Source organism: Phascolarctos cinereus, unplaced genomic scaffold (genome assembly GCF_003287225.1).
Source record: "Phascolarctos cinereus isolate Bilbo 61053 unplaced genomic scaffold, phaCin_HiC Scaffold_4;HRSCAF=312, whole genome shotgun sequence".
Lineage (NCBI taxonomy): Eukaryota > Metazoa > Chordata > Mammalia > Diprotodontia > Phascolarctidae > Phascolarctos > Phascolarctos cinereus.
The window spans coordinates 248,552,275-248,568,911 of record NW_027555847.1 but is presented as its reverse complement, the minus strand read 5'-3'; the positions used below and the strand labels follow the sequence as shown (position 1 = coordinate 248,568,911).

The window sequence follows — 16,637 nt, the reverse complement described above, 5'->3', positions numbered from 1 at the left end:
CTAGAAGTTTAACAGTGAAAGGGAAGAGAGATATAGGACAACAGCTTCAGGTGATGGAAGTCTCAAGGGAAAATTTCTAAAGATAAAAGAGATCCAAACTTGTAAGCAGTAGAAGGAGCCAGAAGATGGAGAGAGACAGAGACAGAAGGAGACAGGCTCAGAGGCAAATACAGACAGAGAAAAAGATGCAGAGAGACAGAAACACAATAAGCACTTGGAGCTGAAGAACCATTCACATGATTAATTAAGATACAGAAGAAACAACTAGAAAAGACACACGGTGGTTGGGTGCAACTTTCCGTTTTCTTGTTCTCCAGACACCCTCGTGACCTCTGGGTGGAAGCAGCCCACATGGAGCTCAGATTCTACCAGGTAAGGGAAGCCACCCTCGTATATTCCTGTAGAGTTTTAATGCTCTGGTGTAAGGTATTCTTTCTCATCAGGTCAGCACAATGCCTGGCACATAGTAGGACCTAATTAATTAATGATTAATGCTTATTGACTGACATCTTCATTTGCCTGCCTTCCTGGCTCTGCTTTGTCTTCTACAAGCCTAGCTTAATTCTGGTGGGTATAAAGTGGTACCCACCACAATCCACCCCAACTCCCGCTCACTGTTTGTTACCAGTGAGAGACACGTGACAATTTCAGTGGCCCCTGACTGAAGTGGCAGCCTCTGTACAGGACACAGGCTAGTAAGGCAGTGCAGGCATGATGTCAGGAGGTAGGTAGGGCGTGCTTGGCATGCTGCTCTGAACAATCTCAGCATGGAGTCGGGTTGAGGACTTCATGTCTCACTCCTCCACCCTGCCCCACAGTTCTGTCTGGAAACATTGTGACAAAAGTAGCTCATTATCCTCTTTCTGACTTGCAGCTTTCCAAAGTCTGTAGACACATCAGGAGTCCTGAGGCTGGAAGGCCAAACCAGCCCACCTCTGTCGGCTTCTGTAGGGTATGCACACACACTCAGCAGTCAGTCTTCACTCTGACACCATCTTAGGCTGCAGGCATCCTGGTGCTGAAGGTTCTGACTAGGGTAGAAAGGCTCTTGAGGGTGAGTGTGGCAGGCTTTTGCCTCATCACAGCTGGGGCCACAAGATACTAGCCTCTCATTCTTTTTTTTTTTTTTGGGTCTAGGCAGTGGGGTTAAGTGACTTGCCCAGGGTCACACAGCTAGTAAGTGTTATGTGTCTGAGGCCGGATTTGAACTCAGGTCCTCCTGATTCCAGGGCTGGTGCTCTATCCACTGCGCCACTTGGCTGCTCCCTATCCTCTCATTCTTATCCAAGGGTTTGGCATGACTAAAAGCTACGAAGGTCTTCACCTGTTTTTGATACATACTTCCCCCTTGGCTGGTGATGCATGATTACCTGAGTAATCCAGATTGATTATTCCCTCTTCTACTACTAATTTTTAGGAAGCTAACTCTGAGATATGAAGAGTCCAAACATTTTCATGGATAGGTCAAGTTCACAGCTAGGCAATATTTGATGAGTTTCACCCAGGGCAATTAACATGTGGCTTCAAGGCTGCCACCTTTAGTTCAGCAGCCTCCACTGTGAAAGTTTCCAGAATGAAAAAGTATTGTCATAAGGTGTAATTCCTATTATGAATCCCTCTTCCACACTCTCATTTGGGACACCATCACTAAGCAACTGGTGAGATGGAAACAATCCAGTTAGGGCTATGTTCCAGCTGCTTAGGACTGTAACTGAGTCTTTTAGGTGTTCAGTTCACCAGGTCAATCCTGGAAATGAGATGTGAAGCTGGCACTTAAGCAGCTCATTCCAATGTTAGTTAGGTGAGGCTGGCACCTTGGGATGATGAAGGAAAGTAAATTTCCAAGTGATGCCATGTGACTATGATCAGTCTTGTACTTCCTTAGCCAGGAAGCAGGTGCATTGATCAGTTGGAGGCAATGAGTACTCAAATGGGAGTGTGACCATTTTAGTTAAGGCTCGATTGACAGCAGCCATTGTTGCACTCAGTAGGGGCATAACAGCTCCACAACCTGAGCAGGGATCCATTGCTGTAAGAAGATATCCACTGCTTCCCTGGTGGGAAGGAGATGCAGAAGACAGTCTATTTGCCAGAACCAAATGGTCTGCCTTTTCAAGGAAATGTGTCTCTGGGTCATCTATAATGTGAGTCCCAATGTCTACTATAACCTGGCTGTATGCCCACGGTGCTCTGGGTGGGCCAAAAAGGCAGGAATGAGTCAGGTTAAGGGTGTGAATAGCTGCATTCCACTGAGCTGAGGTTTACTGCCAGCTCTTTGGGCTCTCACGTGCCTGATGCAGATAGTGAGCTGTTATATCATCTACAAGTCTCAGCCCACAGAGGGAATCACACCATCATCTACATAGTAGTGGAAGCCAATGTTACAATGTTAACCCTTTTTTGAATCTCATGAAACTACACCGTGGAAATATGCAGGGGAGTTGAAATAACTGCAGAGAATGACTGTAATATACTGCATCCCTTCCCCAGTTAAAGTGAACTGACCTTAACTGTTTTGCTACAACAAGTATTAAGAAGAAGAATGTCTTCTTCAAGTCGGTCACTCCATACCATTCCCTGGCTGCCTATGATATTTCCTCCACCCTTTACGTGATGTCTGCAAAGTCCACAGAGATAGGTTGTATTACTCACAAAGTAACAAACAATTCACTGGCCTTCCATACTAGCCCCACAGGGCTGTTAAGCAGAGGTAGCACAGATCAGAATACCAGTCTCTTATATTTCTGAGATTTGGGCAGATATTTTTCTCTTGTCCCCCAGGATCTATTATTGTTTCGTACTGGTGACCTGAGGTTCTCATTTTGTCCAGCCTGCTAGTACAATCCATATGGGTGCCCTAATGAGTCACAATGGCACAATTCCCCAATGCTTAAGCATGTTCATGCCTATAATAATTTTGGGCTGTGAAACAATGTCCTACCCTGATCTAAGTGCTGACCCTTGTAAATTAATGGGCTTTCCTTTCCCCCCCCGCCCCAATTTAGGTTCCCCTGGTATTTTGGTGATGTGGGAGCCCACATCAAGTAGGGCCCAGAATAGGTGTTCCAATTTCCTCATCTCAATTTACTACCTCCTTGTACATATAACCTTTTGTTCCCAAATGGCCCTGGGACCACTCCTCTTTTAAGAATTCATGCTTGATGTCCTAGAGATCTAAGGGTAGAGGTTGGGTGGTATAGGTGGCAAACTAGCCTGGAGGCCTCTAAAACTCCCCATTATGGGGTTGGGGGGTGCTTACTGATTTCCTATCTGTCTTCCTTTAGCATCCCATGCTCAAGAAGTCAGATCCAAAGTACCCTTCAGGAGGAACTCTTTCCCCACCCTTTCCTGATGATCTTTCTTGCATACAATGCCCCACTTCCCAATTTCACCTTCCCAGTGCACCCATACTACCACTGCTTCATTCTTCTGGGCCCCAAACCTAGGCTGGGTGGACATATTCAGTAAAGCACTGATCTAGTTATAAAAGGTCCCTGGGTCTCCAGCAAGATGGGTCACTAAGACAACGGTGCATCAGTTAACGAATCTCTCACTAGCAACTAGGAAGTCAATAGAATGTTAGGGTTGAGTGGCAGATAGCTCATAGAGCTGTATGTATGTAGTATATAAGTAATCCTTCCTCTAGATGTGATGAGAAATTCCATTTTGTGGGCCATTGTAATTTTTAATCTCACCCTCCTCCATCTTCTGAAACAAGGAAGTGGCTCCCACTGGATTCCAGATGTTGATTAATGCAAACTAATTTGCATTACCTGAACTACAGGGTCATCAGATAGGACTCATATTTCCTTGAACTCAAGTTTCTCTAGAACAGGAGGTCTCAACCTCCGTTCACGGACCTCAAAGGACTCCATGGAGAAATTTAAAGGGGCCTATGACTTTGGATGGGAAAAAATTACATTTTCGGTTTTACTAACTTTAAGTGAAATTTAGCATTTCCTTCAGTTATGACTAAACATAGAAAACCACAGCAGTGTTTCAACCAAACTGGCCAAAGGGTTCATGATCCAGAAAAGTCTTGTTAGAACCCCTGCTCTAGAAGAACCTGTGTCATCTCACCTCACTGACCCCCCCAATCATGTATTCTCAATAGACAGGTAGGACATTATTTATATTTTGCATGGGGCTGATTCAATAGTGTACTAAAAAGCTTCTTGAACCCCTACTCTGGGTCCTGCTTGGAGTTTCCAAAATGTTTATCTAATCTTCCTCTTTATTTCCCCTCTTCTGGACCAACATGTCAATGGGAAGCATTCTGTGGGCTACACCAAGAGTTCTGGGAGAAGCCCAGGAAAAAAGACAAAAACCCAAAGACAAGGGCACTATCAGTCACTATGTTAAATGCTGAGGATACAAAAAAAAATAATTCCTGTCCTCAAGAAGCTTACATTCAACGGATATGTTATATATAACATATAATGAAGTCAATAATAACTTGTATATTTATAAGGATAAACAAGATACACACAAAGTAAATACAAGATAACCTTAGAGGAGAAGGCACTAGTAGGTGAAAGGACTGGGAGAGGCCTCCTGAAGTGAGTTGAGTTTAAAAGAAAGTCAGGTTTTCTAAGAGGTAGAGACAAGAAGAGGGCATTTAAAGCATGGGGGACAGTCAGCAGAAAGGCATGGATACTGCAAACAGAACAGAGTTGTGTGTAAGGACCAGTAAACTGGCTAGTATGGATTAATCACAGAAGGTGTGGAGGAGAGTAATGGCTATAAGACTGGCAAGAAAGGAAGAGGCCAGGATGTGAAGAGTTTTAAATGCCAAAGGGAGAAGCTTACATTTGATCTTAGAGGCAACAGGAGCCTCTAGAGTTTACTGAGTACAAAAGTGACACAATCAGACCAGGAAAATCATTTTGGCAGCTGTATGGAGGATGGATTGGGGTTGGAAGAGACTCAGGGCAGGCAGGCCAACGAGGAGGCTACTGCCAATATTCAAGGCTAGAAGTGATGAGGACCTGAACTAGAGTGGTAGCTGTATGAGTAGAAAGAAAGGGATGAGTTAAGGAATTAGAACCCAGGTCTCCCAATTCTCAAGGTAGTGCTCATTCCATTATCCCATACTGCCTCACAGCATGATTTGAAGTTTTCTCAAGTCAATTTGTTGTTGTTCAGTCATTTCGGTCATATCCAACTCTTGAGTCTTTGTGACCTCATTTGGGGTTTTCTTGGCAGAGATACTAGAGTGGTTTGCCATTTCCTTCTCCAGCTCATTTTACAGATGAGGAAACTAAAGCAAACAGGATAAGTGACTTGCCCAGCTAGGAAGGTAGGCAAGTATCTGAGGCCAGATTTGAACTCATGAAGATGAGTCTTCCTGACTCCAGGCCCAGCACTCTATTCACTGCACCACCTAGCTGTTCTAGGGCTTTAAGAACATCAATATATATGGTTAAGTCCCCCAGTATGAGGGCAGGAGTTGGGGTGGAAAGGGAAACTCTGAGCCAAACACTCAACTCATTCAGAAATGCTGCAGGGGTTGGTAGATTAGCAGGATACAGACTGGGTGATAAATGTGGACAGTGGAAAGGTTGCTAAATTATGGCACAAGTGCCAGTGGGGAGCAAGGAGTATTCTAATAGACATGGAAAAGTGACACAGAGATAATGAGACAGACACAGACATGCAGAAAGAGACACAGGAAGGGTAAGCTCCTGGAAAAGATAGGAAAGGATAGGATCAAGGAAACAAACAGAGATCTGACAAGGACAAAGAGCCACCTCTCTCATACTTACACTGGGGTAGGCAGCACACTCTTTTACCACAAGTCCCAAATGTCAGTTTGCTAGATGCACATTGTAACTCACTACAGTAAGAGAAATCAAAGTCCAATCAACTATGAGGTTCCATTCTAGACTCAGAAATTTGTCAAAGATAAAAAATAGTCAATTGTAATAGTCAACATTGGAAGGGTTGTGGAAAGACTGGGCACGCTAAGGGACTTTTGGTGAAGCAGGAGACTGCCCCTACCATACTGGAAAGCAATTTGGAGCCAAGGGAAGAAAGTAACTAAAATGTTCATATCCTTTGACCCAGAAATCCCACTGTCTCACATATGACCCAAGGAGGTCAGTGACAGAAAGCAAGAGTCTAGGATATACCAAAATAGCTATGGTAAGATTCTTTATAGTAGAAAAGAACTGGAAACAAAATAGATGTGAATGGTTAAACAAGTTGTAATATATGAATATTAGACAGAATATTATTGTGCTTTAAGAAATTATAGAGAAGCATGGGAAGACATATAACACTATGCAAAGCAGAACCAGGAAAACAGTATATAGAATAACACTACATGCAATATAAATTGAAAAATCAAGTATAATAAAACAATTGAAATGGATGCTACAAAGTTATAATAACCAAGTTTGACCCCAAACAAGAGATAAGGCATCTAACCCCTACTCCTTCCTTATAGAGATGGAGGACCAAGAATGTGGAGTGAAGCATATGTCAGACATTTTTGTTTTGGTTGGTTTTGCTGTATTGTTCCCTTCTCTGACTTTTTTTTTTTATTCTTTGTATAGGAATCAATCTTTGGGAGGGGAGGAGAGAGACACATTGGGAAATACGATCTTAGGCATGTTGCAGATAACAAATCTTGTGTTGGATCAGACCCTATGTATGGATCAGTGACTCATACAACCTTCCTCAATTCTGCCTCCTAGACTCTGCTCAAATACTACCTTCTACATGAAGCCTTTCCTGATTTCCCCAAATACAAGTGCTGTATCCCCTTAATTACTTTGTATTTGTATGCCATTATCCTGTACATACTTAAAAATGCTCAATAAATACTTGTTGACTTATCATTTGACTTCTGACTTGGGCCCCAAAAGACTGTTTCACTGGAGGAGGAGCAGGGCATAGCTCTCCATGAGGCCCTTCAACCACAAAAGGTCACAAATGGGTTCTGACATGTCTTCAAACCCAGCTAAAGTACCATCTCCTACATAAAACCTTTCCCAAGGACCGAGAGCAATTGTTGTTTGTATAGCTAAGGTGGCACTCAGCATATGCTACCTTACATTGTTACTTATCTCTTAAAGTCTGTTCTGCCTCCTCAGACTAGCTCCAATGCCTGACAGCAGGGATCTTCTCTCCCACAGCTGGTCATCATGGCCCCTCACACTACCTCCTCCATGTGGTAAGCATTCAGTACACATTTCAGCTGATGATAAATAACTGCTATGGCTCAAGTATCTACCAGTTTACCTTTCCTGAACCTAGCTATATCAGCAACCTCTATAGCTGGATGTTTCCTACCCACTATATAAAGTCATATGGCCTTTTCGGGTGGGTTTTAAATATACTTCCTTTAAGTTTCAAAGTGATGGGAGTAGATAAGTCTGTAAACAGGTCTGTGTTCACTTTATCCATTTCCTTCAGAATTTTAGGATTCATTTATCCAACGAATGCTTATTTGTGCTGTAATATGCAAGTGGCACATTTACTAGATATCCTAAGGTCATAGGATCTCAGATCATAAGACAAGACCCTGGACAAATGTCTATCCAATCTCTTCATTTAATACATGGGGAACCGGAGGCCTGGGAGGGGAATATCAGAGCTGGGAATGGAATTGCCCAAGGTCACAGGCTACTGAGTGACTGAGCAAAGGCTGAAATGAAACAAAAAAGGGTCCCTTTCTCTAGGAGCTTTCAATCACATTCGGGAAATAGATGTCAGCTATGTCTCCCACAAGTCTTAGTCTTTATAGACAGGAAAAGCCTAATCTTTTTCAGTCTATCTTCGAGGAAGTCGCCTCATTGTTTTAATGATCTTAGTTACTCACAGAAAGTAAAAACCTTATTATGGAAGTAAAAATCTCCTACTCCTTAAATTCCTCAGACACTGTGCCATTTAGTTTGAGAGCAAGATCAGAAAACTGTACTTGGCAATCTCTGCTTTTTCTTTTTTCTTTTTTTTTTCTTGCTTTTTGGTGAGGCAATCAGGATTAAGTGACTTGCCCAGGGTCACACAGCTAGTAAGTGTCAAATGCCTGAGGCCAAATTTGAATTCAGGTCCTCCTGACTCCAAGGCCAGAGCTCTATCCACTGCACCACCTAGCTGCCCCAATCTCTACTTTTTCTGCAACAAACCTAATTCATATTTGTCATCACAAGTAATATCAGCCATCTTAAGGACAATTTTGCTATAGATGTCATGTCAATACTGACCTGATATATTGTATTCAATTCCTAGAAAGACTACATTAGTAACCAATGTTGTGCCCTAGGTCCCAAGAAAAGCTCAACCAGGTCTTCCCTTTTCTAATAATCACCTATCTGTGTTCTATCTTAACTGTGGTCTGTTTCACCTTTTGCAGCTATCTACTAACAAGAAACAGAACATATTTTTTTACTTTCTATGGACAAATTGGGAAGAATTTCCAATATGAGAAAAGTCCCCAGTATGAAGATTATATGTCCTCCTATCACACTGTGTTCTGCTCTGGAAGCAACACTTTAAGACAGATCCTGGCAAATTCACAGTCTTTTTCATTGGACAGTGAGAGGCCTGACAACCATGACCTCTAAGTAATAGCTGAAGGAACTACAGAGATTAATACCTAGAGTATGGGGAAAACATATTGAAGGGCTGCCATAAAGAAGAGAGAACCAAAGTTGAAAACAAACTGGAAAAAAAAATCTTTGCATCAAACACTGACAATAAAAGTTGCAGAAATTTATAAATAACTGACAGATTTAACAGAGTACAAGTCATTCTCTAACTGATAAGAGGGCAAAAGATATGAACTGGTAATTCTTAAAAGGTATGAACTATCGACAAGTTCCCAAAATTTCTAATAATTAGAGAAATGTAAACTAAAATAACTCAGATCCCACTGAAACTGATGAAGATAACAAAAGATAACAAAATTTTTGGAAATTACCTTTGGAAAGGAATGTGGAATCATACGATAAATGTCACAATAATGTGCATTCTGTTTGAACTAGCACTGTCCTAAAAAGGTTATTGAAAAGGAAAAAAAAAAGACCCATTGATTAAAAAAATATTCCTAAGAAACACTATTCGTAACAGCAAAAACTAAAAAAAAGCTTAGTGTATCCATCAATTAGGAAATGGCTAAATAAATCATGGTAAGTGAATATAATGGAACGTTACTGTTCCTCTAACAGGATGCTCCCTTAACTCCAGGCATTTTCACTGGTTGCCCCCACCCCCCCCACCCAGAACTTTTTTCCTCCTCTTCTTTGCCTCTTGGCTTCTTTGACTCCCTTCAAATCCCACATAAAGTCTCACTTTCTGCAAGAAGCCTTTCCCAGTTCTCCTTAATCTTAGTATCTTCTCTCTGAGATTATCTCCAATTTATCCTGCATCTGTCTTGTCTGCACAGTTGTCTGCAAGTGGTCTCTCCCATCAGGCTGGGAGTCCTTGAAAGCAGAGACTGTCTTATGTCTTTCTTTGTATCCCCAGCATAGTCCCTCCCGCCAGCTCTACTCCTTAGATTTAACTCCATCACAATCATGCTCTCAGGAAAAGCTCATCATCCAGGAGATTGCATCAACTTTGGTACTCACACATCATCAGTACCCTTTGACTCTCTGATTGGAGGGCTGAGCAAAAAATGGCTTCTAAATGCTCAAATTTAATTTAAAGAAGGCATGCAATCCAGCCATTTTCCACCAGCTACATTCCTTGGATTCAACTGCACTATCCTCATGCCCCTCCCTGCACCAGTTACCTTCTCAGACCCATCCCATCTCTTTCACTTTTCCACTTCCTTTTGTGTGTTGTCTTCTCAACATTAGATTGTGAGCTCCTTGAGGACTAGGTCTGTCTTTCTTCATTTGTATCCTCAGCACTTAGCAGAGTGCTTGGTACATAGGTGCTTAATGTTTACCAAACTGAACATATCAGGTGCTTTATAAATGCTTGTTGACTAACTGATTTTCTCAAAGTCATATGGTATGTAAGTAGGAAAGCTGCATCTTTGTCCAGTGGATTCTGGTACAAATCTCATAATTTATAATTTATTCTCATAATACTCATAATTCTTACCCCTGTGACAAAGGGAATAGATAACATTTACAAAACAAGGTTAACAAGCCTAAGAAAACCCTATTGCTACTCTATGGTCTGAGTTCAGAGATAGCTATGTTTGGGGCTGAATATGGTCTCAACTGCATGGCAATCTTCATAGTGATGGGCTTAGGACAAGGTTCTCTACTTTTTTTTTTTGAGGAAGAGATACTTTTAACTCCTTAAGCCTTGGGACCAACAGGGTGACAAAAGTAAGAGTATTGTTTTCAGGGGGCACAATTCCTTGAACAAAGCAGGAGAGGAGAAACCTCTACTCCCTGAAATCTATTACTTCATGAGAATCCTGATAAAACTCAGAGATCAAGTTGATAGATAGACATAGAGGGACGGGGTTTGGGTTTGAATCAATGACTACATCTTGATCTACTGGTTCGGAACCCATTTAGAATTTAATAGGATCAGTGTGCAAAAATACACTTTTGTAAGAAATTTAAAAGAAAACCTCGGCACCTGAAAGCATTTTTTCCTATAGATAATGGAAAAACATGACAAGCACTATACCACTATTCCTGCTTCACTTTGTTCATCCAGAGGTGAACAAACCTAAAATAGAAATTGAGCATAGCCTACCTGAATCAAAGCCAGCACTTTGTCCTGGACAATAGTAGGAGGATTGTTCTTAGGGGCGATGATTTTCACAAGGACACCATCTATGAAATCACGGTTTGCCACAAGGATGTGAAATCGATGGCCACAGTTCTTGACACAAGTCTCCAGCACCTAATTTAGAAAAGAAAAGAGGCCATCACTGTTGGAACAAATAGCTGGGACACATTTTTTGCTCCACTAAGTCCTGTGACCCCACAAAATCATCAGGAAATTAGTTGGTAACTTAAATACAGGTTTTACATGACAGGGAGCTAGTATTTCAATAAGATCAAAATAACTGACTTCCCCTGGAAAAAATAAGCATTTTAACACTTCTCTCTGGGCTTAGCCAGTAACATACCAGGTTTGTCACAAGGAAAGGATTCTGTGACAGCTTGCATTAACTCTTGTAGGTGGGAGAGCATACACACACAACTGCAACAGGAGCTAAAACTTCTTTTCTTAATTTTTAAAACTTCTTAACATTAATTTTTCAAAATTTTGAGTTCCAAATTCTCTCCTTCTAGGCCCCCCCACAATGGTAAGGCAAACAATTGTACTTGTTATACATGTGGTGTCATGCAAAACATATTTCTGTATTAGCCATATTGGAGGAAAAAAAGCAAGAAAAATAAAGTGAAAAGCAGTATGCTTCAATCTGCACTCTGAGTTCATCAGTTTTCTGTCTCTGGAGTTGTATTTTTCATCTTGAGTCCTTTGGAATTGTCTTAGATCATTGTACTGAGCGGAGTAGCTAAGTCTTTCACAGGTGATTACTGTTACAATATTGCTATTACTACGTACAATGTTCTCCTGATTCTCCTCACTTCACTTTGCAACAGTTCATATAAATCTTCCCTGGTTTTTCTGAAATCATTCCCCTTGTCGTTTCCAGAAACTAAAACCATACATACACACTATTTGCCTTAGACAAACTGTATTTTTTAGAGCTGACAGCCAGCATTAAGGTGTGAGATATTCCCAACACTGTCTATTCCTTTTTTTTCCTCCTAGGTAAATGAAACTTAAGGTTTAAACTAAGCATTGATACTAGTAGGTCATGGCACGGCACAGTTCTGACAGACTCTCAAATTTGCCTATACTTTTCATTTGGGAAGGGAAGAAAAATTAGGTCCTTTGAAGTATTCTCAACTAAGAGGGTTCTGCCATTTTGGAAACTAGTTAAGTTTGAGGGACCTTACATAACTTAATTACTATATTTTATCCTTTTTTTTTTACTTTAAAATCATTTTATTGATACCTTTTGTTTTTATATCATAGAGATTTCAACCCTTCCCCAACCTAGACTGAACCTTCCCTCATGACAAAAACAATAAAGCAAATACAGCTAAAACATTGACCACATCTGATAATATATACAACATTCTGTTCTGATGGTTCCTCTCCTCTCTGCCATGGTATGTGGAGCAGAGTACTCGGGGAAGGAAGTATGTTTTATTTTCTATTCTCTGGGAATTGGCTTTTTAAAATTTACTTCGAGTTGGGCTTCCTTTTTAGTAGCTTTTAATTTATATTGCTGTAGTCACTGTATAAATTATTCTCTTAGTTCTGCTTTTTCCCCCCTTTGCTTCAATTCAGAGCAACATGGGAAGATTTGTGTTAATTCCTCATATATATCATTTTTTACTATACAATATTCTATTACATTTCTATGTTGTTTTTTTTGCCTTAAAACAGTTTACTTTTAACTTAATAGCCTAATGCTTTATGTAAATAAATCAATAAAACAACTCAATAAATTACCCATACTGCCCTATGTGACACAGTCTTGATGTAGAGTAGTAACACTGTAAGTAAGGATGCTGCTAATACTAATTTCAGACATAACCAGTACATTAACATGACACAAGCCTGGTTTCTCTGGCTCATCCTAACTCAGGTGCTTCATGGTTTCCATGGCTATTATTCATGGCATGTGTAGGTTATTTAGAATCAAGTTTCCTTTTAATGCAGCACAGCTTTAAATTCTACAATTCTACTCTACTAGCTTCCCACTTACAACCTGAAAAATGTGGCTTGTGGACTCTGCTGTGGAAGATTCTGATGGTTTCATTGCCTTAGACTTCTTATTTTCGAAGGGTTATTAAAAAAGGCTGGAAGTCATTTGCTTTTCCTAGTCAGTTAATTTGCTTAACGGGAAATGACTGAAAATCAATCAATAACTCCAGTTTTCAGGTGGGTACATTTCCATAATTTTTTCCAGTTAGCCTGACAGGTTTCTCACACTTGGAGATCTCACACTTAGGTATAGACTAGGAAGAGAAAGGGTTACTAGGAGTTGATGCAAGGAAAACAATCACTATTTTTTAGGCCAAGAAGTTTCAAGGTCAATTTATCAAAGTCTGTTTGGATCACAGAACACTAGCTCAGTTCCCAAAAGTCAAAGCCAATTCAATTTGAAACTGAATGGTGAGTGCTATAGGGTAAACCAGATCTGCTGCTACCCCTGAGAGAGATTAAGAGGAAGATTTTTCTTGTATTTGTACAGCACCTGGTACATAAAAAGCCTTAATAAAAAACTCTATTTATTTATCTATTTAGGAAACCTTTCTGAGCTGGCAAACACTAGAAGAAGAAGATCCTGTATGATTTCACACCTACCCTGATATCCTCACAACAGATCCTGAAGCCCCAAGCCAGAAATTTTCCCCAAGTCTTATTAGGTTACAGTGGGCTTATGTAAGTGCAACAAGAACAAACAATGTACAGCAATACTTGACTGGAAGACACTGTTATGGCAACTTTAACCATTTGTAATACATCTGAGAACCAGAAAGTAACCAAAAAATATTGTGCCAAAATAGAGATTCCCAAATTCATCCACCTTTCTCAACAGATGGCCTCCCAGGTCTTCTCTCAGCACTTATTCATTCTTAATTTTGACATAATTTTAACAAGTTTCATTTTTTCTGGCTTCCCAGCTCACAGGTGATTCAAGTGAGGTTGGAAGGCATGACTATCACTAAACATACTGACAATACTAATAACTGACACTGAGGAAAAAGACAGAAAAACCATAAAAAGTAGACATAAGCATTTGAAAAACAGCAGTTTGAAGCCACTTAGTGCAGAAGTAAATGCACACATGAATAGAAGGGCATCATTATACTGAAGCACAGCATAGTAATTTTTCACTTGCATGGAATAACTTATTTCCTGATGACTTCAGATAAATAAAATGGTACTGTAATGGAATAATTCAGACTGGGCTCATTTGTCTCAGTGAATGTCACACATACCCTGGCTGAAATGTAAAAGGAAGGATTTTCTACTCCCAACTTCTTATCCAACATCATTAAAATCTCAATCTCCTTGTAAGAGAAATATATAAAGGCCTAGTTTTTCACTTCAGGTCAAAGTAAAGTTTCTTTGACTATAAAGGTAGTAACACTTTAAAACAAAATTGGATAAATGACCCACTATCTCAAACCTATACACTGATTTACCATAGTTTATTACATGAATTGACTATGACCTAGATTTTTATCTTTCATGTATCACAATACCTCTCACAGACATATGGTTTCCAGGTCTCTCATTTCAATAATTATTGCTTTAAGGGAAAGCAAAAGTCAATCTGTTGCTTCCTAAGAGTACTTAACAAGGAAGGTAGGGTTAGGCAAGAGACATAATGCTTTGAATTATATATACCATACTTTATGATCGTAAATTTTTTTTCCAAAGAAAATTTCACATCTACTATTGATGGGGTGCTTGGGTGCTTTTGCTTGTACTTGGACCCCAATTTCTCCCTAGTCTCAGAAACACTGTCTCTGACAACCACTCCCTAGCCCAAGGACACTGTGCATAGCAGTTATTCATGCATGGGCCTCAGCACGACCCTTATCTCTCTTCCTAGTCCAGCTACACAAAGTGCTGAGCTTCTCAGGCCCCAGCCCTCAGATCATGTCTCTGGAAGCCTCCCAATTCCTTAGTAAATTCCTGTCTTGTGAGAAAGCTTTTCCCTTGTTGCAGAGCATTCTCTCATCAAGACAGAGGGAGAGGGGTGCCTTGCCCAGCCCAAGGAGTTTTGTCCTTGGCCAGCCCAAGGAATCTTCCTCCTGCCAGACTCCAAATATCCATACCTCTGTCATCTCCCTCCCTGTCTGGTATACTCCCTGTACTTTCCCCATCCATAGCCCCCAAAGACACCTGCACCTTTGGATTACCTCATTAGTGTCCCTGGCATGCCTTTCCCATGCCCTTTTTCATATAAACCCTAGCTCCACCCTCAGTCTCTCTCAGGTTCCTTAAGAATCCCTGCCCGCTGAAAAGCGTTAACAATAAATCTTTGCCACCTTGACTTGAAGAATGAGTCTGTGAATTCACTCCAAACGACCCAGCCTGTACTCTGGTCTTTGAGGGGTCTCAGTCTCTCAGACCGCAACACTATCTCATTTCATCCTGCACAGCAAATAGGGCAGGCATTATTACCTTCATTTCAGAAAGAAGATATTAAGGCCTGGAGTAGGTTAAGTGACTTGCCTGAGGTCACAGAGCTAGCTGGCAGCTGAGCACCAACCAGACTTTGACCACCAGAACCTCGGTTTTCAGATTCTCAGCTTTGTGTGTCTCTCATGAAACTACAATGTTTCCATTTCTTAGTCAAATGTCACTTTGAAAACAAGTATTAACCTCATATTTCAGAGAAGGAAACTAAACTATGGAGAACTTCAAGAGCATGTCATAAATCGCATAGTAAGGATTCAAGCTCAAGAAATCTTAACTTCATGGAATATGAGGGACACATGTATCATGCACATAAGACCACAGGTCTTGAAGGCAGAAGGTATTGATTTCTGAAGGTTTATCTTGTATTCTGTTATACTACCAGAGCTATTGTCCCAAGTAGTTTCTTTGTTGATTCCCTAGGATTTTCTAAGTAAGCCATAATGTCACTAGTAAATAGGGATAATTTTGTTTCCTATCTTAATTTCTTTCTCCTTCCTTATTACTGTCAGTACCACATTGGTTTCTAGCGTGTCCCCATTGCATATAATGCTAACTTCTATTTAAAAATATTTTTTAGCATATTTTTTAAAAAGATCCTTCTATGGCTATCCTTTGAATGGTTTTTAGAATAAATGAGTGTTGCACTTTGTCAAAGGCTTTTTTGTGCAACCACTGTTACAACTATGTGGGACTAGATATTATTTATTTTTAATGTAATTATGTTAATTACTTTTCTAATGCTGAATCATCCTTCTGTCCTGGTATAAATCCAACTTGGTCAATGTTCTTTAAAAGTCTGATAGAATTTGCCTAAAAATCCACCAGGATCAGGGTTTTTTTTCCTTCTGCAGTTCCTTTATAGTCACTTCAATTTCTATTTCTTAAGAATCTCAGTTTGAATAATGTATTGAATAGCCAGAAAGAGAGAGAGAGAGAAAGAGAGATGGCTTGGATATGAGACAAAGGAAATAAGATGGTTCTTTTTTTTTAAACATGGTAATTCATACATATATATTTTTTATTATGAACTTAATCATCAACAACTACAAATGTCTCAATATACAAAGAAGAACAACAAAAAAAGAAAACAGTATGTGAAACTGTGACCTTCTGATCCTTTCCTTTATAAGAAGCTTTCATGTAACTTTGGAGAATGATACTTACTGTTAATGCCAACATCACTTCCCTGTAGTTTCTGTTTCCATTGAGCCTCTTCTTCAGGGCCCGTATGGCATCCTTGGGACTAAAACAAAACATATGTTTAAAACCCTTGAAGATTCCACAGGTTAAATCTGAAAATTCAAAATCATTCACTATGCTCCTAAGGTACATGCAATACTGTTGTACAAAAAGTTTTCATATCTGTTATCCAAAGTTATTCTGTGAAGAAGGACAGAGCTGGTTTCTGACATCTAACCCAGAGACACTCACGTAGACACAGATGAACTAAGTAAGACAGACACTGAAAAACTGTGGAG

At 40.2% G+C, this 16,637-nt stretch overlaps 1 protein-coding gene across 3 annotated transcripts in view; it reads right to left on the bottom strand.

The window, feature by feature from the left end:
- TOM1L2 (target of myb1 like 2 membrane trafficking protein) overlaps nucleotides 1-16,637 on the bottom strand; it is a 152,265-nt gene that overhangs the window by 77,803 nt on the left and 57,825 nt on the right. For all 3 annotated transcript variants that reach the window (XM_020967301.2, XM_020967302.2, XM_020967303.2), the window contains exons 3-4: nucleotides 16,324-16,402; nucleotides 10,669-10,818 (exon numbers count right to left, since the gene is read on the bottom strand). In XM_020967301.2, coding sequence (XP_020822960.1) covers nucleotides 10,669-10,818; nucleotides 16,324-16,402 — 229 coding nt within the window. The remainder of the gene's footprint in view (nucleotides 1-10,668; nucleotides 10,819-16,323; nucleotides 16,403-16,637) is intronic.